Below are 22,912 nucleotides of genomic sequence, written 5' to 3' on the forward strand. Positions count from 1 at the left end.
CGAATAATAATAGTAAGCCGTCGGTCTGCGACCTCGGCTGTGAAGACTACAACAGCACAGTACTTAATTCATAACGGGCCTTGTGTTTTCATAGCGGCACAGTGCCTAATTCATAACGGGCCTAGAGTTTTTCATAACGGCACAGTGCCTAATTCATAATGGGCTTTACTCCGTGCAACGGCACAGTGCTTAATCCACAACGGGGCCTGATATTTTCTACAACGGCACACTGCTTAATTTATAACGGAGCTTAGGTTTTTCATAACGGCACAGTGCCTAATTCATAACGGGCTTTACTCCGTGCAACGGCACAGTGCTTAATTCATAACGGAGCTTAGGTTTTTCATAACGGCATAGTGCCTAATTCATAACAGGCTTTACTCCATGCAACGGCACAGTACTTAATCCACAACAGGGCTTGATATTTTCTACAACGGCACACTGCTTAATTTATAACGGAGCTTGGGTTTTTCATAATGGCACAATGCTTAATTCATAACGGGCTTTACTCCGTGCAACGGCACAGTGCTTAATCCACAACAGGGCTTGATATTTTCTACAACGGCACATCGCTTAATTTATAACGGGCTTTATTCCGTGCAACGGCACAGTACTTAACGCCTACCTAGCCGTTTCAAAAAAATCACGGAAACGGATTTCGGAAATTAATTTCTCCGAGCGGTTAATCATGTAACTGAACCAAAATCCGTTTTCCAGAATACACTGCTAATCAAGCTCTATTGATAAATATCCACTGCCATGTCCGCACGCGCACTTTATAAAATAGCACGCTATGTACTGTAGCCTTTTCTGTTATATTATCTCAACTTCTGCACTATGTATCAAATGATTTTTTTATGGAGCCTTCCATCCCTGGACGGTTAGCATCATTAGTTGTTATATTTAATTAATCCTGCATGGAAAGCTTGCGCGCCCCAAGCAACTTTCCATCTTTTTATATCAAAATTCATTCTCTTGCAGTGTCCATGCTGATATCTTCTCTGTATCTGTCTAATTTCGTAACATGACATGTGCAACTACTGATATAACCACTCATCTTTAAATGCTTACTGTTTTGTGCTGAGGTGAAAATCTGTTTAATGGTTATTGAATTTTATTGATTCTATATTAATGGTTCTTGTCTATTTCTCAACGCATCGAAGTGAACATATACACTATCCTCGCATGTATTAGTATTTATTTAGGACATTTTGACATACCTTACGGACACCCTTGTCAGCGGCTCTGCCGACGAGCGTCTCTGCCGATCTGAACTGGTGTCGTGCAGTGTATATTGGTCTTAGATTGACTGGCACTCACAGTAATACACTTGCCCCTGCGTTATTCTTGTCGCTTCTTGTCGAAACTGACGGATAATGTTACGATGCAGCTGTTGTGCATCCAAGTCGATGGCATTTGCAGCGATGTATGCACGTACATTTTGCGGGACGGCGTTATTTTCGACGGCAGGTGCAGCCTCATGCCCACAGGAGTGTTCGATGTTCAAGTGGAAGTAACCATTCACTCTACCGACCATGCCACTGATGCGGCCATTGCACAAGAAAGTTGGCATACGCCGATACAATTGTAAACGAACGGCTGCTTGATCCTGCACATGGAAATCTTGCGAGCATCGAAAAAGGAAAGAATAGCCGAACTTTCTTCGTGGTTCTGTTCGGTATGCTTCGTAGTAATGGTATCCGTCAACAGCCTGGATACAATCCCGGATGTTGATCACAAGTTGCGAATCTGACAACGCCAACATATCGTCGTCAAGTTGCACATACGCGTCGAGGCTGTAATCTTCGAGATTGTCGGCTACGTTCCTCAAATTTAGACGCGAAGGAATCAGCTCGAGTACTTCGTCCACTGTCAGGAGTACTTTCAAGCATTAGTTTCCCACTTGTAATTATAATATGTAAGATAATATCATGTATACTTTTAATTCTATGATAAAATATCTACTCTGTGTATTAAACCACTGCTGTTGCTATAGGAGTTATGTTATCATGGTATTACTGTATCAGCATGATTAAAGCATGATATGAGATTGGTTTAACGAGTACAAAATCTCATTAGTATGTTTCACACAGTTTGCATTATTTAAGCGCACATAAAACTCTATTTCTATCTATCTTGTTCTCCAACTCGAACATCCACTTGAACTAATCGTAGTAATATGTATGCTCACTCGTCGTCAGCTCTTTCACTTTGGATCTTATAGGTAAAGGGTTTTGCGGATGTTATTAGAAAGCGGTGCTTGGGATGTATGATTTAGATAGGACGAGTAACACTGACGATCGGTCTTGTTTTGTAGATATGTATCAAGTTTAAAAAGATCGACAGTAGACTTGATCCAACCTTTTTTTATTTGATATAAGCGCGGGAGAGGGAAGCACATCAAGCTTGAGAGACTATCTTGTGTATGTGAGATTTTCTTCTCACCAAACAAAACTAGTATAGAGAGTGAAAGTGGCTTTGTACAGTATGTGTTCTGGGGAATAATGACAGAATACTGATCCACTGTGAATCCTCGCTTATTTCTATGATACAAGGCTGCCATTCTTGAGCAATTTTGAAAAAAGAAAAAGTCTCGTTTTATTTCCGTGAAGGAAGCAGCACAAAAGTTAAGCAATCTTATGAGGTTCTCTCATATACGATCTACTACTGTAATCGATTTTCATAACAACATATGTTCTCTGTTTTATAGGACAAGTACATAATGCATTCATTGAAAAATATGTTTTGATTAAGAAAAGGTAACCCCTGATGTCAAACCCAGCCCATTATACAAAACATACTGTCGATACAATGCAGTAACATCATTGAACACTATAAAAGATTACCGGAAAAAAGAACAGTATGGACAGCACATATATACTTTGTCGTTACTCACTTAAAGTAGAAAAAACTCAATTCTTAAATGCTCGTCTTGTAATGGAAAAGTAGTGAGGGGTGTATTGAAAACATTTATCAAGTTTACGACTTTAACCTAGAGTTAGGGTATTGAAATAAGTATGGTTGAAAAAAGCTGGGATTCACTGTATCACGTAAGTACAATTTGAGCTGGGGAAAAATAGGGATGTGATGATGTGTTGGAATCTTAAAGAATGAAAATAAGCTTTCTTATTTTGCTTTTTGGAGCGGGATGGTGAAGATGGTTTGGAGTGAATCTGCGTTAAGAGAAAAATGAAAGATTCGCGAATCAGACTTGCATGCATCCTTTCGGAAAGACTTAATTGAAAACAGACAAATTCCATCTATATCATAGTTATAAAATTGTACACAAAGGTCAGAAGCTATAGTTACAAATAAACATTAAGCTTACGGAACTTGCGATCAAAGTACATACAGTTTATATAAGCTGATGGAATGAAAGAACAAAGGGGATGGGTATAACACTTTACCTAGAATAAGTGACGAATCAAACCGCAGCAAGCAATATTCATGCTACTCATACTATATAGTATAACCTACAGCGCCGTCATTAGTAGTGATAGTAGTAACTCATGACATAACAAAAATAAGATATTTTACTTGTTACTAGCTTATAAGGCTATATACCCTACATCTTGATCACCCTACCGAGCCGTAATATGACTGATATTCTTGGCCAATGGAAAATCTCTCTCGCGTCCAACGCTGTCTGCGTTGTCAAAAAGCAAAATAACCAATCACGTATAAATAGTGTCTTGAAGACGATTTTTCTGACACATCTAGCACAAATTCGGATGTAGACGACCTCAATGATGTGAACACCTTTTCCGACGTGTAATTCGTTGAAACGCTGGATATGGTCATACATTACTCCTGGAGGATCCAGATAACGACGCACGCATTGTGTACCGCAGTGCTTCAATATCCGTATCTACAATCATCAAGTCCTTAGTACATCGCCTTCTCGCAGCGATAGGCTGGACCTCACAAAGCCTGGTCAATGGTGCCGTTGCCAAGATGTACCCTTACTTAAGGCCGAGGCAAAACCGTGTAGTGCAAAAGACAGTGGCTCGAAGAAAGAATGTCGACGTATATTGATGCTTACGTGTAAAACCGAGTATCATGGTAAGACAGGAATGCTTTCTGAGATAATACATATTGTTTTCAAGGGAATCAATACAACTGTCAAGGTACTAATCAAATAACCAAGTGCAAAGAACAGGCATCATCGAGATGTACAAACTTGATCGTCCTTACTGTACAATATTGTTTAAAGCTCAAGCAACATCCATATATGTTACAAAAATGATGTATACTGTATTGTATGTTCCCTGTGATGGTCACGACGCTTCCAATCTTGCAGCTCGTGTAGTAATCCTCAAAAATGGGTATTATTGTTGTATACACCATTATCAAAAAAACATGTTCTTTGATCCGCCATTAACGATTGATGCTATTTTCCTGATATCATACTCACAGTTGTGAAAGCGGTTGTCACTGTACTTGGTATGAATAACATCATTTCATACTTCCATTCCTGTTAAAATGCGGTGTCCATTTTATAAAGACCGCCCGTGTCGTCCGAAACATTGCCGCGTCTCTCTTTAATGACTCAATTTTTTTAGAAGCACTCTGAGCCCAGACTTTGAAGGAGAGGAAAATGTGCATTAATGTTTGGAGGATGTGAACGGAAAATTGCTTGGTTCTATCGCTTCAATAGTTGACCCCGGTTTTGTGCATATATAAACGACTGCGCATCGCGTTCCCGCGCACTTCTTTGCTTACGCCCTATTTAGTTACATATTGACTGTTGTTGAAGATCCGATTCGATTCTTCGATTCTACCGATTCTTACCGAGACGATTCGATTCGATTCCTTTACTTGGACAACACCAATTCGATTCCCTCATAGAATCGGTGGGATTCGTCTCGTGCGGAACCCTACTGACCACATCATGACGATGTTTCTTCTTCCCCCCCCCAAGAGAGTCCAACAACGGAAATCCTGCCTCCGCTAATGGTCAACCACAAGATGACACTTGGAAACAAACAGCAATGATGCGACCGTTGATAACGACGGTGGCACCGCCATTAATAACCCAACAACCTTCAGCAGGGTGGCACTTTTGTCAAGCGCTCTCAGCACGATGAACTGCTCACTCTTGATTTTTCCTTTTTGGTCCTCCACTTGGTAAGCATTTGATGGCCGGCAATTTTGATACCTTTGAAGCTTTGTAACAAAATGCAAAGCTCCCTCAAGCAGTACTAAGTGGCAAGTGTTTCTCGAAGATCATGTGCATGTGGTATTGGGCAGCGACATCCATTTTACTGCTGAACCCCCAACTGTCTCCAAAGAGGCCAGAACTCTAATTTCCCACGTTCTGCTACTGCCTGCAGAAGGCATTTCCACGTTGCTACAACTGGCAAAAAGTCAAGATTCCGGACAGTCGGCAGAGTCTACCGCATCTTGTAGTGGCTGTATCGAATATCTTGTTTGTAATGAACGTCTTTGATCGTCTGTGTGTGCGCTCCAATGACCCATAGATTATCATTGATCGCAAGACACCCACCGTACCTTGATATGTATCAAAAGATCGAAAGCGACCATGCCATCTCAAACGTCGACATAATTAATATTAACCCCATGTATCGAATTATACCAAAATACCATTGCTAGCAGAATATCTCAGCCTATGCCTCTCCAAATTAATATATATATATATATATATGCCAACACAGCTTTCTTTACTTTCCGGAGAACATTTGGCAATATTTGCTTTAAAAGTCATCTGTGACCACGTGCATTAGATGCCATTCCTGCTCAAACTTTGATACAACTGTGCATTGCCGCCAAAGTTCTACATTTGTTCACATTTGTAACGCGTGGATACTAAAAATGTATACCCTGTTCGTTTAACTTTTCTTTATCACTGCATTATATATTGTTCTTGAAGCCGTTACAGCCGTTACATGGGGTCCTTGTTTTGGGCATTTACATTCCAACACTTGTAAGAATGCGAAACGAACCCTTTGGAGTGACTTTTATCCACACTTTCACATGCTTCCGTAATTTTTTTTTTGATAAAGTGTCTTATTGCCAAAACCATGACGCTTAACCTTACTCTTCGCCACCGCCCAGAATTGTTCTATTGGATTAAGCTCAGGAGAAGGTTGCAAGGTTGCACTCACATCTCATGAAGTTATAAACAGTGCTGCGTGAAACCTTGAGATGAGTGAATCGTTTCAACAACAGTAGCAGAAGGATATTAGCATCGATGAAATTGATAACAGTCATATTATGCTCTTCCGTCAAAATACACCCAACACCCACTTTTTCACAACTTTCAAGAAAATACTATCAGGGAACGTATTATATTGCTCTGAGCAGTTCGAGTGTGAATCCCCGACTGCTTTGCTGCTGCTACTGCTGCTGCTGCACTCGACAGTGTAGCGCACATAATCTCTTTTAGTATTTGCTTCCTTTATACGGACATCTTCCTCTTTTGGCCTTTCTATCAACATTGGACAACTCAAAGACGATTCACTGTTGGGTTGCATCTCTCAAGTATCCAGTATGAGTTGCAATCGTCTCGACAATAAATTCATTCTCATCAACGCCATTTTCATGCCCATCTTCAAATACTAAAAATAAGACTTCCCATTTCTGTACGCGCGAATTTGGTTCTGATAGGCTGACGACTTTTTAAATATAACTCACAAAGCGATATCAATTTTGATAGGCTGCGACATCACTTATTGGAAGCACTGTATAACGTATTAGCCAACATGTAAAATGGTCGTACCACCCTGTTGTCTGCGCTGTCTGTGTGTGCGTTAAAATAGATTATATGCAAGGATGCGGAAATACAAAAAACTAGGCTATGATATACCAGCTCTGACTGCATGTTTCATCAGCAGCTTATATCGAGAAGCACTCTGGTTGTGCATATATAGCAACAATCATGCGAGTAGTAGCTCTCTCTCTCTCTCTCTCTCTCTTCTTTTCCTCCAAGATCATCGTCAACTTGGTCTTCAAGTCTTCTTGAGAGTGGAATCCGGTCTTCAATGCAAGTTGAAACCCTTTGTCTTTGTGCAGCCTTGTGAAGAACACAAAGAGCACAAAAAAAAAAACCAAGGTTTTGCGGTAAATAACCTTTTCTTGTGTAATCCAAACAAGAGCAGACCCATACTATGAAAGTCACCTCGTTTTCAGTTACTCTTTTCGTCCCGCTTTTCTTTTTATTTCACTGCCAATACACGCACGGCACAACACATTCATTCATCCTCTCTCTCTCTCTCTTTCTTTCTCTCTTTAAAAAGACCGTCGTTTCTCTTTTATTTTCCTCTTCCGCCATTTATTATCTCTTTTTTCGGTCGTTCCTTTCTTCCGCTTGAAAAACCAACAACACTCACTCACTCACTCACTTACCTACTCACCACAGTTTCGTTGAAAAGTCATGGAACACGACCTCGAAACTCTGGAACACCAAACGGCCCCAGAGAGCACCCGCGGTCTGTTTGACCCTCCAGAACAGAACGTAAGTTTTTTCTATCCTTCTCTCCTTTTCAATACGATAGCACCTTTTTGTATGGTTTTTCTCGGGGAAGCAACAATGTAACTCATTTCCGCAACCTCCCCAATCCCCATATATACTCTCTGCTCCACACATTGACGGAATCCTCAATTATCCTCAATGGGTATACACAATCACATATACGTGGACAACACAACAACAACAACAACAACAACGCACTATTAGCCACCGCCACCCATGTCGACTCAGAGTGCCGATAAGCGTCGTTCGTTTCACGTCCTTGGCCCGGTCGACAATGCTCGGTCGAGACAACAGCAACAAGCACACAACCACAACCACCACCAACGTGGCCATCAGCGTAGCAAGTCCGCTATCACGTCCGATATGCTGCCCAATCAGAACGGTAGCCGTCGGAATACAAACTTTGGGTTACATACCTTGGCGGAGGAGGAGGATGGTTACCAGAGGAGAAGGCAGCAACAGCAGCAGCAACAACAACAACAGGACGACCAAGCCATCACTGTTGATTCACTCCAGGACATGATCAATACCCTTAAAACACTGCCATCCAGCAGCACATCGGCCATTGCCGCTGCCATCAGCAACAGCAGCAGCAGCAACATCAACAGTAACGGCAGCAGGGACGAGAGCAACACACCTGGAAGTCGTAGAAACAGTCGGAAGCATCAATCACTTAATAATTTCGGACTTCCGCAAGGCGCTAGACGCCTGTCGTACAACGGTTCGACGAGCAGCAGCAGCAACACCAGCTATCGTAACAGCAGCAACGGAGGAATTGATATCCAGTCGGTTCTACCCATCCCCTCGGCCGAGGAAAAGGCCGATCGTCGTCGCAGCAGTGCCATGCGCATGCGTGCCAGCAGCATCAGCGAGCAGGATGAGGACACTAGCAGCTTTGTTTCACGCGAGGCAGCATTGGCAGAGGCAGAGGCTAAGCTTATGGGAACCTACAAAAAACAGCCCGAAATGATGAATGAAATTGATGCCTCACAGTCTGTGCCCAATTCCAGAAGACAATCGTCCCGTAGCTCTACCACACTGAGCGAAAGACCTGCCGGTCGCCGTTATTCCGAGTCGTCCGGCAGTGGCAACGGAGGATTCGATCTCAATGTCACTGCCAGCACGAGCGCCAGTAAGCGTGTTTCTTTGCAGTTGCCTACGTTGAATGAGAATGAGCCTGCTGGTGAAAGAGCCAACCGTCGCATCACTTTTAACAAGCCCCTCAATCTCGGCAACGATACCAACAAGGCCATGGGCCACAACCGACGATCTTCGCGCAACTTTACGGATGATTGGAGAAACAGTAAGCTTTCATTTAAAGCGCGGGGGTTGGGTGGGGTTGAGAGAGATCGGTACAGGGGGAGGGGGAATTTGTTGGAGTTAGTACAGTGGTTCCTGACATGGGCTCTTTATTTTCATTGTTGTTGCCAAATAAAGGCGCTCCATCACCCGGTCTGCCCTACTCGCCTCGTTCGTCGACCTATCGCAACTCATTCAACTTGGTGCCATTCACCCCAACCCGTGTCAACTTTGCTCGGGACGACGCCAACCCGCACCAACGACGCCCATTGTTCATTGCACACCTTCCATTCTCTGCCCTGACGCCCTTATTTCGTGCCCGTCAGCTGGTGCGTGGCATGCTGCGTGTCAACAAGCGCAACCGCAGCGACGCCTATGTCTCGTGTGAAGATCTGGATGCTGATATCTATGTGTGTGGCTCGCGCGACCGTAACCGTGCATTGGAGGGCGATGTTGTTGCCATCCGTCTCGTCGATGTTGAAAAGGTGCTTCGCGAGAAGAAGGAGAAGGAGGAAGCCAAGCTGGCTCGCAACGGTGGACAGGTCAAGATGCGCCAACCTGACGAAGAAGATGAAAATGAGATCATTTTTGGCGGCGACGACGACGTTGACACGGTCAAGCCAAAGTACTGCGGTGTCGTCGTGGCCATCCTTGAACGTGCGCAGAACCAAGTGTTTTCTGGGTAAGTTGCGGATCATAAGCATATCATCCCGCACACACACACACACACACACACACACACACGATGTTGAATGCAGAAATTAAATTGCCTTTTCTAGCACGCTCACACTCATGCGCCCCAACAACAAGCGCGCCCAGGAGGAAAAAGCTGCCGAGGAAGCCCAAAAGGCAGAAACAGGCCAGACGCCTATCAGGGAAGCACCCCGCATTGTCTGGTTCAAGGCTACCGACAAGCGCGTGCCCTTGATTGCCATTCCCATCGAACAGGCACCGGCCGACTTTGTTGACAGCAGCGAGACCTATTCAAACCGTCTGTTTGTGGTAATGAATCAAGCTGGATTTCGGGGCTGGGTGCTTAGGGTTGAACTGACAAGTAAGAAGAAGACCGGTGGGAATTGGTAAAAGCTGATATCTCCTAAATTTAGGGCTCCATTAAACGATGGCCTATCACATCGTTGCATCCATTCGGTACCTTGGAGCGCGAACTCGGCGCTATCGAGGACTTGGATATCCAGACCAAGGCCATTCTTGCCGACAACAACGTGACCGACACCGAGTTTTCTGAAGCAGTCAACGGCTGCTTGCCTGCGATTCCGTACCAGATCGAAGCAGAGACCTTGGAGAAGCGTCGTGAGATGAAGGATGTGAGAGTGTTCACTTTGGAAGCTGCAAATGCCGAGGGTAAGTAGGGGATGGGGTTTTGCCAAGCGTGTGTGTAATTAAAATTTCTGTAGCGTCGTCGGATATGAACTCTAACTCGTTTTGGATTCTCTTAGTGCTCGATAACGCCTTCTCCATTCAAAAGCTGGGCGACGATACATACGAAGTGGGTGTCCACGTAAGCGACGTGACCCATTTCATCAAGGCACATTCGCCTTTAGACAAGGAGGCCCGTGCGCGTGCTGTGCGTGTCGAACTGGTTCACAAGTCTGTTCCTATTCTTCCCCGCGAACTGACTGAACAAATTACCAACCTGATTCCCAACGAGCCAAGGTAGATCATCACGATCACACGCACGCTGTTACAATGTCTTTGGAGAGATCTTCTGACATTCACACTTTCCTATCATCATCTAGACTTACTTTCTCCGTCGTGTGGAAGCTCAGCTCTGCTGGCAAGGTGCTCGACACTTGGTTTGGCAAGACCATCGTCAAGTATGCTACTACCTTTTCTTTTTACCTTTGTTCTTTCAAGTAATGGAAATCAGCCGTGTTGACATTATAATGTTGTTGAAAACAGGTCTTGTGCCAAGGTGTCGTACGAGGATGCTCAAAAGGTAATCGACAACCAAGTGATTGCATCGATTGCTGAAGACGATATCCGTACAGGTGTGGAGCAGGATATCCGCATGCTCTATGCCATTACTCAACAGCTCAACGAGGCTCGTCGTCACGCTGGCGGTATGGCCCAAATGCGCGATGAATTGGACTTTGTCTTTAGCGAGCAGCGTGAGCCATTGTCCATCGGTATCAAGGCCAAGGACCACACTACCATCATCTCTGAGGAACTCTTGTTGCTTGCCAACCAAAGCGTTGCTCAAAAGATCTCCAGCCAGTTCCCTGAACAGGCGCTGTTGAGACGCCATGCACCGCCCAACGAACGCAAGATTGTAAGTTAACCAGTTATTGCGAGCAAAAGAAGGACACAGCAAACTAAACAGTGTCTTATATAGCGCGAATTGCAAGAATATGCAACCAAGCACTTGGGCGTGCCAATCGACATTTCATCTGCTAAAGCCATTGAAAGAACGATCGAGTCGATTCAAGACCCTCACCTCCGTAAGATCATGTCTATTATTGTACTCAAGACGCTCCAACCACCAAAGTACTTCTGTACCGGCACCCTGGATATTATGAAGTACTCCCACTACGCACTCAATGTGCCCCTCTTTACCCACTTTACTTCCCCTTCCCGCCGCTTCACCGACTTGATTGTCCATCGCCAGCTCGAAACTGCATTGACTGGCGAGAAGCGCTTCTACCTCGACCGCGACACTGTCCAGAAACTGGCCCAGCACACCAATGTCAAGAAAGAAGCTGCGCTCTATGCCCGCGATCAGAGCCACATGCTGTTCTTGGCCGTCTACTTGAGCAAGCGCGGTGTCCACAAGCCCGACGCTGTGAATGGCGATCTCATTGTTGTTCGCAAGGAGGCTATTGTCGTGGCCGTCTCAGACCAGTACTTTGATGTCATGATCCCAAGCGTCAATCTCGAGCGTCGTATCCATCTGGCCAACTTGCCCGTCTGGCGCGCCAACTATGATGCTCAGAAGCGTCAATTGACCATGTTTTGGAAGAAGGGAATGGATACCACCACTGGCAAGCAGCGTCATTGGAGCTTGTCCGACGACGAAGATGATGATTTGGATGAAGATGCCTTGTTGGAAGAAATGCGGGAAGGTGGCTCGCCTCCCTCAACTGCTGTCCCCTCATCTGCATCGTCATCATCAGAAGCAGCAGCAGCAGCAACGACGACGTCGAACGGCACTACTACTACTACTACTACCACATCTACAGCATCTACACCAACACCAAACGGTAGCGATGCTACTCAGCAGCAACAGCAGCAGGCAATCAACAATAATACCCAGCCTGTATCGATCACCCCCTCACCTTCAGTGTCGAAGCGTGCATCCATGCTCCATGCCCGTCTGTCTGACAGTACGGGCTACAGTACCGACCAAGGCACACAGACGATCCAAGCATTGGACAAGATCCAAGTTCTTGTTACTGTTGAGATGATCAAGACTCCACCTCTTATCCGCATTTTGGGCGACAACCCTTACGCTTAAAGAGACGAAATGCCTTTTATCTAGGCGCACGAACACAAGGATATCTCTCTCTCTCTTATTCTCTTTACATAATTGCCTCCATTTGTAACTTTTTTTCTTTCTATTTTTGTTGTATTGAACCTACTTAGTGCTATTTATCTCTTTTCTTTTTTGAACCACTACATATACAAACTGTGTATCTTTTACAAAGAAAATTTACGGGTCACCACATTTTTATATCCTCGTTGTATTTTACTATCCCCCAACCAACCGATTTCTTTCTTTTCGTGTTATTTTTTTCCCTTTAAAAAACAAAATTTTTCCTGTAAAACTCGAATATATTATATATTTTTGATATAAATGAAATGACGGTATGCCTTTTTATACCAAAGGTGTAGCACATAAAGTATGATCAATGATGCTATATCATGTAAAACGTTGGTAATAGTAAAATACGCACACAACAAGTCTAGAGAGTTTGGTAATTTCAAGAATTGATCCAGAGATGCCCGTTGATAGCACGCTACGCTTTTCCCCTTTACATCCTTCGAGTATAAACAATGGGAAGAAACGAGGTACGGTGCGTGGTCCGTGCTCATACCATTATCAGTAATGGAAATAGAACAAGGGGGCCCGCTTCTGCTGCGGTGCATTTTCCAGCGCAAAATGTCATGAAAGCTGCGCCTCACTTCTAACGAAAGGACTATGGATGCCATAGCACACAAGAAATTCGGTTTTTCCCACACACGTCCCCTTCTTTAGATATCGCCTTCACAGTGCCTCTCCATTACTTTGACACATACTACGAATAACCATAATAGCGAGAATCCTATGACTAGTCAGCATCACCATTATCACAACGTTCAACTTGAGCCATGCTTCCAAGAAGCCCTCGAGCACCAGCAGCTTCCCCCTGACTTTGTTCTGACACCTGAAGCGCTACGAGAAATTTTCTCAAGTGCTTCCTCGAATCCCAAGTGGATTCAGCGATTGCCTCCGGTGATCGAGCAGACATGGACCATTCCCAATAGTACTGGTAATGGCCCACCTATTCAACTGAGAATGACGCGACCCCCAGGTACTCAAAAGGTGACTTTACCTGTCATTATTTACTTGTAAGTTTTTTGTTTTTACATAAGATGTAATGGTCTACACCCCCACCATCTATCCACCCCTTTCTTTTTTTTCTACTATCGATACAAAACAGACTATGCGTAACTCAAGTTCAATTATCTGCTCGTATTAGACACGGTGGTGGATGGGTGATCGGTGATGAAGTGACGCATTTACGCCCCAGGACCGAGGTAAAACAGCAGATAATGAACTTCTTTCTTCCATTTGGAAAGCTGTGCTACGCAGCGTTTAACATTAAAGAAGATACTTATCTACATATGATGTACTTGAAACAAACCTTGTCAATACTTAGCTCGCTGTTGCTGCACATGCTGCTGTCATTTTTGTACATTACAGCTTGGCCCCCGAGCACAAGTATCCGGTGGCACTCGAAGAATGCTACGATACCGTCATTTGGACAGCAAATGAAGCCAACGCTCGGTCCATACATGTCGACCCGAGTAAACTAGTTGTCGCTGGCGATTCTGCAGGGGCCACCTTGGCTACAGCCATAACAAGTAAGCTCAATGTTTGTTCGCTCAACAAAAAATTGTATGCACATGCTTAACAAATCTGACATGTATTTTCTGAAATTGCAATGCATGTTTATTTAGTTCTGGCCAAACAGCGCCAATTCACCGGTATCCGCGGGCAAATCTTATTTTATCCAGCCACAGATACAAATTTTGATACAGATTCATACAACAGGTTTGGAGAAGGTTATGATTTGACGCGAGAAATGATGCAATGGTTTTGGAATCATTATGTGCCTGATGATGTGGCAAGTCGACGAGAAATTCCTACTGTGGCGCCACTCAAAGCTTCCTTGGAAGAATTACGGGGTCTAACTCCTGCACTTGTCATAACGTGCGAAGCGGACGTGCTTGTGGATGAAGGAGAAGCGTATGCTCGTAAATTGTTAGCAGCAGGCGTGGATGTTACGGCGACTCGCATTCTAGGTACACTGCATGGATTTTTTGACATGCCATTTTTCGAATGCCGTGCCGCCATCACCGCGTTGGACCTGGCCGTTACCACTCTCCATCGTATTTGGAATACAAAAAAGAGCCATTAGTACCAGTGCTGATGCATAGCTTACAGTTTCGACTTATTGTATTTAAGACATAATTATGCATTTGTGATTAATCCAACTTATTCCTTTGGGCTGTCAGAAACTGTATCATTTGTCAAATTACATATGAGCTATTCACTCTTCGTTTCTTGGTTTTACTGACTCTCTCTTTAAGCAACACAAGCCATTAGCTGTCTTGACTTGGTGGACCCATACATATCTATTTGTGAATAGGTAACAAGAACGCAACTTATTGCTCTAGCAAGCATCCAGAAGGTCGTTTAATGCCAAGCATTCAAATTCATTCACAATTTCAAACAGGGGTGCTTTGTCTGGTGTGTGAGCGATATAGAGAAGCATGGATATCACTTTAATTAACGCATTGCAAAATACGAAACGCCGTTGAACTCATTTGTTGGGCGTCCAGCTACATCAAAAAGATGGGTAATAAGCGACAATCCTTATGACAGTATTATACAGTTACAACTTAGTTTCCATAACAATGTGGCAAATCGCTATGTTTTATTTTTTAAGTTTCCCCACTCCTTATTTTTGGGAGAAGACTACGACCGTGTCAAAACGAACAGCAAAGAAGTGGGAAAGGATCGCATCGTTACAAACGCCAAAGTGTTTCATGCAGCTTTTACAGTAATTCTTGATTAGCCAACACAGCCCCACCCATATTATATTTTGAGCAGTTCAAACATTATTTTATCTTTATTATTGGTGAAATTGACATTAGCGGCAACATCCATCAGGTAATTTGCCAGTCATTGTGATTCGATTGGAAGAGGAGTATAGGATAAATATAAAGGACGAGGGAGGATATCTTGAGCGGCATACCCATGTGTCCTACCACGATCACCACTTTCGACTTGCAACATAGTATATCCAATTAGCCACCCTTTCTTTTCATTGACTAAAAAGCATCGAGTATATACATGTACCAAATATTTATTATATTTCTGAGGAAAATGGAGAAGCATATGCTATGTAATCGACTTTACACTGTGATATGTAGTATCAAATATAAAAAAGTCCAATGTCATTGCCCTCACCGGTGATTTGTGCTACAAACAGAATGGATTAGTATAATTTTAACTTCTCTTTTTTTTTTGTATTTTTTTTTCATTATATGATTCTCTTCTTTTTTTTTCTTTTCTCTTTTTTTCTGTATTTTTTTCTCTTCATGATATATGAGGAAGTGGTATGGTATCGGACGGCACACACGGTTGTATCAAAGGATGACGGTCGTAGGCATGTTGGATGGTAGTTGATTATGTGTACGGAAGTCGCACTGTGAATGATTCATTGATAGCTTGATAACCTTCGTCATCGCCGATGCAAGGAGATACCAATGACCAGCTTGCTTTGTTTTGTTTTTTTGAGTGTGCAGGTAATATATCTTCGCGTAGAGCTCCTGTCAGTGTGAAAAAGTAAACATAATATTAGTGTTAGTGTCACTCGTATGTAAAGCTCTATTTTTACATGCCTGACGGATGACCCATTTTGTTTTTGCTTATTGCGAGCTCGTTTTTATGACTTTACGATTCTTTGCGCCTCTGTGGCAACAGGAACCAACGACTCTATGTGTAGATACAGGTAAACAACGTTAGACATATTTGATTCGATAAAGGCCTGCTGCATGCACAGTAGCAAAGCATGATCTTCTTATCATTACCTGGCATATATGCTTTTTTGGTGAGCTCTTCTGCGCTGTTAGCTTTGATAAGCTAAGCCGACAGCAGGTTGTGATTTAGTTTGGATATCTTGGATGATCTTGTAAGGTCTTGACAGTGTGTTCGTCAGGAGATAGATTCGTCGTGAGAGTATTTTGAAAAGTGAAAAGAAGCTTTCGTGCCGATGCATCCCGCGTGTGCCGTCGAGGTGTTGTGTTGATTTACAAACGGGTATTTTTTTATAAACTACTAAAAACATACACTATTAGTTTTTCCAATCATTTGTTACACTTACCACTCAATGAGGGGACGACTTGGAGCTGAAAAACAGAACATGTGTGATAAAACAACGAAAGAAAGAAAGAAATAGAAATTGGGAAAATATGGATTGTAGGTTCTTGTGACAGAAAGACCAAATGGATGATATTTTCGAAGGCAAAGGTTCTGTCTATTTTGTTAAAGTGTGTTATAGTTAGTATACTCGTCACATAGTAACAGCGCTTCCTTAATCTTAACCTACCACATTATCTGCAGAATTCAAACATTTTTGATCGCGTATAATAGCGGTTTCACACGTCCAACGCACACGGCGGCCATTAGTCTTGTCGGTTTGGGATCCAGAATGAATCGTTTGATAACATCCAGTTCGACAGCTGTGCATGATCGAGCAGTAGCTCTTGAGCACGCATATGCCTCGATCATTGATAAGAGCATGACAGCTTCTTGTCACCGTGTTGACATTGTATGGTTTTTGTGGGTCTTGATAGCGATAGCCTCGGCGCTGCTGCTGCTGCTGCTGCTGCTGCTTGGCTTGGGAACTGCTGAAAACCGTGACCATTGCGTGTACCGCTTGTCTTAATTATTAAGGATAGCTGGATCGATTGTCCGTGTTGCTGGATTCGATGATGACCGCAATTATTGGATATGCTGCTTGCTTAGCAATGTTGGTGTTTGTCCTCGATGGGTTGCCGCCAAAAAACCCAATGACTGTTGAGTTTGTGGATCGTCTCAGCACAAAATAAGTTGGTTTGATACGAGCGATCTCCCTGGCTTGTTGTGTGTGCTGCGTGTCCAACGCTATATCTGTAGGCTTGTCATTTGTTGCCACCAGCCACTAGAAGACCCAAATGACATGTGTTTAAATTTTTCCGTGTGTTGACAGCTGGTATCTTCGGAATCGGGCTAATTGCTTGTATGGCTGTGCGTGCTGCTGCTCCAGCGCTTGGTGGTTACTGCCACTTGTTGCCGCCGCCATCGAGTCGTAGGTGGTAGGTAGTCACGTAGATAAACGTTTCCATGCATTTTGTTGCGGTGTTGATTATTGATGGTGGCTCACCAGGATGGTCGTACCGTGTGTGCTCCTCAATTTTCTTGTTTCTTCATCGCTTGTTGCTTGTGGATGGGCCTTGACATGGTGTAGTCAGTCAGATGGGTTCTTGCTGTATCCAATGTTGAAAGGGGGTGCTCCGTCGCTTATTGTTGACCAACTTGGTACACTTTGGGTCAATCCATTGTTTGTCGCATTCAAACTTGCTCGCTTGCTTGCTCCTGGTAACTGCAGCCTCACATAAGGGCCGCCAAACCCTATGTGCCTCCTCCATGGCCGAGTCCTTCTGCTTTCGCGCTTGAAGATGGATGGTGAAATTGACCATGTCCGTTGACTTGAGTGATAGAAAGAGACTGAAACATGGTCGTCCACGTTGGTTCAAGACTTGTGCGATCTTCAAAAAGATTTGTTATCCAGCTTCTCCTTGACTACCATTTGCCGCCTGAGGTTGAACTTGGTTGTCTGATGACTTGTGAGATATATGGCAATCAGCTTGATAGTTGTCGCACTATTGCTAATCGTGATCGTGGGATTGATGTATCGATAGCCCCCGCAAGAAAGTCTTGTGCTTGTTAGGCGTCGCTGTCTTTTGCTCAAAGCATCGTTGATCATGCCAGTTTGGTCCAGGATTCAAAAGGTCGGTTTGACTTGGATCGATAGGTAGGGACCAAAGCGGATGTTGGATCGACGCCGCTTGCTAAAATTGTCTTGTTTGTCCGAAGAAATTCACGTCCTGAGTATAGCCGACGGTATGCCAAAAACTTGAAATGGTGCTACATTCTTGTGGATTGTCGTAGCATGGTACCTTTTTGTCGGAACGTCACAATGTTGTTTCGCCCGGTTAACATGGCAGCAGCAGCAGCAGCGATTCACACGAAGATCAACACGATAAATACGCCCTTGGCTTCTTTGAGAGTCACTCGAGAGAGATAGGTTCGGACCGTTTGGATATCAGGCGCAACAAGAGCACCGGATTTTGCCGCCAAGGAACCAGTATCAAACCAAAGACGGGATTCTCCACTCCTCCAAGTGAAAAAGATTCCCTTGAACACCCAGGTTTCGCCTCCAAGAAACCAGGATCAAGCCAAAAACGGGATTCTCCACTCCTCCAAGTGGAAAAGATTCCCTTGAACACCCAGGTTTCGCCTCCAAGAAACCAGGATCAAGCCAAAGACGGGATTCTCCACTCCTCCAAGTGGAAAAGATTCCCTTGAACACCCAGGTTTCGCCTCCAAGAAACCAGCATCAAGCCAAAGACGGGATTCTCCACTCCTCCAAGTGGAAAAGATTCCCTTGAACACCCAGGTTTCGCCTCCAAGAAACCAGCATCAAGCCAAAGACGGAATTCTCCACTTTCCCGTGCGGAAAAAGTTCCCTTGCCACAGGAAAATTTTTCCAAGCCGCCAAAGGCTGGCAGTAACCATCACTGGCACCACCCGCCAAAAGAAGGACAACCCCAGCTTCAGGTATCCAAAAAGCAAAAGTGCAAGGACGGGGTTGGACTTAGATGGCAATGACACCGAACTACTGGTGCCGGTGGGGGCTTCCAGGATAAGAAGGACGAGGATAACTAGGCAGAGCATTCGGTAGCAGGGATTGAGGGAACGTTGCTCTAGTCACAAGGGCTTACGCAGGAACATCATCGCACATCAGCTGGAACAGACTAAATGACAATCCTTGAGGAAGAGGGATAAAACCAGCGAAACTAGCTCCTATCCGTCTTCTCCATATCACATCCGACCTTTAGAAAAAGGTGCAGATGCGATACGAAGAAGAGGAAAGGCAATAGAAGGATTTAGTTAGTGGAATCTTTTCTTAGATGCAAGAGCTTCCTTAATAAATAAATATGCCACAAGAATTTGTCAAATGGTACATACCGTAATAACCACGAAAGCTTGCAAGCCTTGATTGCCATTTGTTGTCAAGAACCGCTGTGGATGTGCTTCGATGATGTTTCTGCTGCCTATCTAGACCAGAGCATTGTTCCCCTCCCCACTACACTAGCTGTGCCATCCTCGCTATCCCCATGTGCCCCTCATACCCTTTCCACCCCCGGTGGCTGTAGCCCAGTGTCATATACCAATGCCGCGGTCATTTACCTCTGCTAGTGGGCCATCCACTGGGGTGCCTTCTAAAACCGCCCCGCCAGACGGTCGCCACACACACAGTGCAGCAGGCGGCAGCACGCACACAAAGGCCGCAGCAGCCCATGACCTATCTTTTTATATTTGATTAATAAGAGGCACGCATGCGAGATTCGAGCTAATGATATTACATCCATTTATATTTACCTTCATGTCCTTCCCGAACTAATCTCCAAAGCCGGCCACAGACAAGACGACCAGCCACAAACAAGCACGAAAGAAAAAACAGCCTAGATATGGGGAAAAAAGTAATATGATTAGATGTTGATAATAATTTTGGTTGTTAATTGCCGCACTAAAGATACATACCGTAAACGCTTTCCACACCATCGCGTCAGTTGACGCACCGGAAAACGCCAAAAAGAAGAAAAGCACGCACAGAACGCGACAGCAGCAACGCACAACAGGAACACCAGAACGGAAGAAGAGGAGGATCAGGAGGAGGAGGAGAAGAAAACCGACACAACCACGAAGCACCGAAACGAAAGAAGATACAGCCTAAATACGGGAGATATAAAGGAAAATGATTAGATGTTGATAATAGGTTTGGTTGTTAATTGCCGCACTAAAGATACATACCCTAAACGCTTTCCACACCATCGCGTCAGTTGACGCACTGGAAAACGCCAAAAAAGAAGAAAAGCACGCACAGAACGCAACAGCAGCAACGAACAACAGGAACACCAGGACGGAAGAAGAGGAGGATCAGGAGGAGGAGGAAAGAAACTCGACAGAACCACGAAGCACCGAAACGAAAAAAAAAAGAAACTGCCACACCCACATCGCACCAAGCTGCACACAGCAGCGCGCAGGACAACACCTACTGGTCAACTAAAGGAAACAGAAAAAAAATCATTAGAAAACAACCCTTTATTTCGTGTCATCACCAAGTAAAAAACTTACCGATCAAATCGTCGAACCAGCCATCAAGATCTTCTGCCTCAGCGTCGAGCTGAGCATTGAGAGCAGCAAGATCTTCTGCATCAGCGTCGAGCTGAGCACGGAGAGCAGCAAGATCTTCTGCGTCAGCGTCGAGCTGAGCACGGAGAGCAGCAAGATCTTCTGCGTGAGCGTCGAGCTGAGCACGGAAAGCAAGATCTTCCGAACGGAGAGAAGGGAGAGAAGAGACGGAACAACCACTGTCATTTTCCTCGGCCTCGGCGGCAACTTGAGCACGCATGGCATCAAGATCCTCTGACGTGAGGAGCGGGAGAGAAGAGGCGGCGGGTTCTGGGGTGGCGGTGGTGGTTACGGCGTCGGTGGAGGGGTTGATGAGAGCTAAAAGCTCATCATCGGTCATCGCTATATAGCGTTGGAGGTCAGACCGAGTTGGGGATTCACCCTCAACTTCCATCGGCTGCAAATCGGCAGGAGAGTCCTCGGGAGAGTCCTCGGCTGCGCGATATTCCTCACCATGATCAGGCAGGGACACGCCCAAGGCGGTATGCCACGATCGTTCTTGTCGTGATGGCAGGGACGAACGCACAAAAGTGGTCGTATGCTCATATTGCAGGGACGAACACGCCGAAGCGGTCGTATGCTCGAAAAAGTATGGATTTTCGACAGAAGTATCACCTTCATGCCGCACATCAGAAGCGTCCGCCAACAAAGCCGAAGAAGGCATTAAATTGAAGGCTCCAACATCATACGACACAAAGTCATACGATGGATCCTCCATCTGCACATTTCGATCAGAGAGCGTGTCGTCTGTGTGTTCTGGCAGGGACTGACGCGCCGAAGCGGTAGTGTGCTCTAGCAGGGACTGACGCGCCGAAGCGGTAGTATGCTCTTGCAGGGACGAACACGCCGAAGCGGTCGTTTGCTCTAGCAGGGACGCGCATGCCGAAGCAGCCGTATGCTCTGGAGTTTGCAGGGACACGCATGCCGAAGCAGCGGTTTGCTCAGAAGATGGCAGGGACGAGCACGCCGAAGCGGCCGTATGCGCATCTGGAACAGACAACGAAGGCATCGCTTGGTTGTCGACAAGTTCAAGAACACGGGAGCCATGCATAAGCAGAGGGGCCACAGGCTGATCTATCCTCACTTCAGTAGAGTCAGAATTACAGGAGCCATGCAAAAGCAGAGGGGTCACAGACTGATCCACGTCGACAGGTTCAGGAACACGGGAGCCATGCAAAAGCAGAGGGGCCGCAGACTGCTCCATCATTACCGTAACCATGTGCTCATCTTTCACAGTAATTGCATTATCGACTGTTGTTATTGATTGGTGCGGCTGAGAGACATGAGCGGAAGCCGCAGCAGCAGTCGGGAGCAACGCGTGGGGCTCAGGATTCCTCATTGCACCCAGGTGCTCAGCACGTCGCGCGGGCACGTACTCGGTTGTCAGAACACCACGATTAACATCAGAGTCAATCTCCCAGTCAATATCCCAGCAATGATAAATACATACCGGATTAGAAGAACGAGGCTGTCCACCATACTTTACACTTGGCCGACGGATCGCATGCACAGGTTCAGTGGCAGTAGTTGAAGTTGTGGTGGCACGTTGCGTGAACAACGGCGGCGGAGGCGGAGGCAGCGGCGGGAAGTCTAATGGCGGAAATGGCCAAGAGAGGAACAACAACAACTTGAACGGGGCATCAAGAATCCATGTGCGCACATGAGTGCAACACTCGGCACGGACGACAAAGGCCACAAGGGCAACGGAAACAGCGATGACAGGACGGGACAGGGCATATCGGTAGATAGCGGCCACTGTTTCCCCAAAGATACACAGCAAGATACAAAGCAGAACGAGCTTGGCGAAGAGGGCGTCAGATACGGTGATCATTGCGACAGAATGTAGTAAAAAGAAGCTGGTAAAGAAGAAGACCAGTGGGTTGGGCAGGCAACACTTTCTTATCAGTCGCCGTGCGCAGCAGATTGAAGCGCCGACACAATTTTCGCGTGAGGTGTGCCTACAGCACCTTTTCACCTCTCATCGTGACATGGTCTTAAAAAAAGAAAGCGTGATTCTTTCTATGCTGCTGTTTAGTAACCGAGCAAAGGCAGATAACTATGGCGACAATCGCTATGGAAACAGCGCTGTTTATTGCTATGATACGACACGCTACTGGTTCTCAACCTATTTGTGCGGCTTGTTGCTACGTGAAAATCTGGAGTGCAACATTTAATAAAAGCGAACGTTGCCACCAAAACGTTTCTTCCTTGCTGCCAGAGCCATTTGATAATAACAATGCAACCTTGCTTTTTCGGAAATGAATAAATGAGTATCATATATACAATTAGTATCATGTTGCATAAGACATTGCTTTAACTCACTCTTCCATATCTACAACGCATCATAGCCTATTAATTACTCCTTTGGACTTGAG

General features: G+C 45.0%; 9 protein-coding genes across 9 annotated transcripts; 3 read left to right on the forward strand and 6 right to left on the reverse strand.

Moving 5' to 3' along the window:
• Positions 1 to 617: 617 nt before the first annotated feature.
• On the reverse strand, positions 618 to 2,563 carry BDB00DRAFT_927352 (uncharacterized protein; the record flags this gene model as incomplete). Its single annotated transcript, XM_053128879.1, has 4 exons — positions 618 to 1,011; positions 1,221 to 1,309; positions 1,384 to 1,869; positions 2,485 to 2,563. The coding sequence occupies 4 exons, from the start codon at positions 2,561 to 2,563 to the stop codon at positions 961 to 963; spliced, it is 705 nt and encodes a 234-aa protein (XP_052981700.1). The 3' UTR covers positions 618 to 960.
• A 3,292-nt stretch (positions 2,564 to 5,855) lies between these two features.
• BDB00DRAFT_898766 (uncharacterized protein) lies at positions 5,856 to 6,650 on the reverse strand. Its single transcript, XM_053128536.1, has one exon. The coding sequence runs from the start codon at positions 6,492 to 6,494 to the stop codon at positions 6,246 to 6,248; it is 249 nt and encodes an 82-aa protein (XP_052981701.1). The 5' UTR covers positions 6,495 to 6,650; the 3' UTR covers positions 5,856 to 6,245.
• BDB00DRAFT_813357 (uncharacterized protein) lies at positions 6,356 to 7,000 on the reverse strand (the record flags this gene model as incomplete). Its single annotated transcript, XM_053122753.1, has 2 exons — positions 6,677 to 7,000; positions 6,356 to 6,602 (listed from the first exon to the last, which is right to left on the reverse strand). A coding segment is annotated over exon 1 (152 nt), but the record flags the coding sequence as incomplete, so codon positions are not given.
• Positions 7,001 to 7,221: 221 nt separating this feature from the next.
• BDB00DRAFT_813360 (uncharacterized protein) lies at positions 7,222 to 12,663 on the forward strand. The gene is made up of 9 exons (XM_053122754.1): positions 7,222 to 7,474; positions 7,697 to 8,795; positions 8,930 to 9,473; positions 9,571 to 9,793; positions 9,898 to 10,153; positions 10,249 to 10,465; positions 10,549 to 10,626; positions 10,712 to 11,081; positions 11,145 to 12,663. Exons 1-9 carry the CDS (start codon positions 7,394 to 7,396, stop codon positions 12,261 to 12,263), a joined length of 3,987 nt encoding a protein of 1,328 aa, XP_052981703.1. The 5' UTR covers positions 7,222 to 7,393; the 3' UTR covers positions 12,264 to 12,663.
• A 250-nt stretch (positions 12,664 to 12,913) lies between these two features.
• BDB00DRAFT_233873 (alpha/beta hydrolase fold-domain-containing protein) lies at positions 12,914 to 14,558 on the forward strand. Its single transcript, XM_053116580.1, has 4 exons — positions 12,914 to 13,357; positions 13,489 to 13,546; positions 13,669 to 13,873; positions 13,970 to 14,558. The coding sequence occupies exons 1-4, from the start codon at positions 13,074 to 13,076 to the stop codon at positions 14,428 to 14,430; spliced, it is 1,008 nt and encodes a 335-aa protein (XP_052981704.1). The 5' UTR covers positions 12,914 to 13,073; the 3' UTR covers positions 14,431 to 14,558.
• Positions 14,559 to 16,968: 2,410 nt separating this feature from the next.
• On the reverse strand, positions 16,969 to 17,408 carry BDB00DRAFT_870300 (uncharacterized protein; the record flags this gene model as incomplete). The annotated part of the gene is made up of 2 exons (XM_053126689.1): positions 16,969 to 17,220; positions 17,340 to 17,408. The coding sequence occupies 2 exons, from the start codon at positions 17,406 to 17,408 to the stop codon at positions 16,969 to 16,971; spliced, it is 321 nt and encodes a 106-aa protein (XP_052981705.1).
• A 385-nt stretch (positions 17,409 to 17,793) lies between these two features.
• BDB00DRAFT_870301 (uncharacterized protein) lies at positions 17,794 to 18,647 on the forward strand (the record flags this gene model as incomplete). Its single annotated transcript, XM_053126690.1, has 3 exons — positions 17,794 to 17,880; positions 17,981 to 18,093; positions 18,287 to 18,647. 3 exons carry the CDS (start codon positions 17,794 to 17,796, stop codon positions 18,645 to 18,647), a joined length of 561 nt encoding a protein of 186 aa, XP_052981706.1.
• Positions 18,648 to 19,595: 948 nt separating this feature from the next.
• BDB00DRAFT_233891 (uncharacterized protein) lies at positions 19,596 to 20,287 on the reverse strand. The gene is made up of 4 exons (XM_053116581.1): positions 20,157 to 20,287; positions 19,887 to 20,075; positions 19,725 to 19,807; positions 19,596 to 19,647 (listed from the first exon to the last, which is right to left on the reverse strand). Exons 1-3 carry the CDS (start codon positions 20,175 to 20,177, stop codon positions 19,727 to 19,729), a joined length of 291 nt encoding a protein of 96 aa, XP_052981707.1. The 5' UTR covers positions 20,178 to 20,287; the 3' UTR covers positions 19,596 to 19,647; positions 19,725 to 19,726.
• A 110-nt stretch (positions 20,288 to 20,397) lies between these two features.
• BDB00DRAFT_870302 (uncharacterized protein) lies at positions 20,398 to 22,368 on the reverse strand (the record flags this gene model as incomplete). The annotated part of the gene is made up of 2 exons (XM_053126691.1): positions 20,398 to 20,408; positions 20,481 to 22,368. 2 exons carry the CDS (start codon positions 22,366 to 22,368, stop codon positions 20,398 to 20,400), a joined length of 1,899 nt encoding a protein of 632 aa, XP_052981708.1.
• Between the last annotated feature and the right edge of the window lie 544 nt (positions 22,369 to 22,912).

Source organism: Zychaea mexicana, assembly GCF_025766255.1.
Source record: "Zychaea mexicana strain RSA 1403 chromosome Unknown BDB00scaffold_20, whole genome shotgun sequence".
Lineage (NCBI taxonomy): Eukaryota > Fungi > Mucoromycota > Mucoromycetes > Mucorales > Lichtheimiaceae > Zychaea > Zychaea mexicana.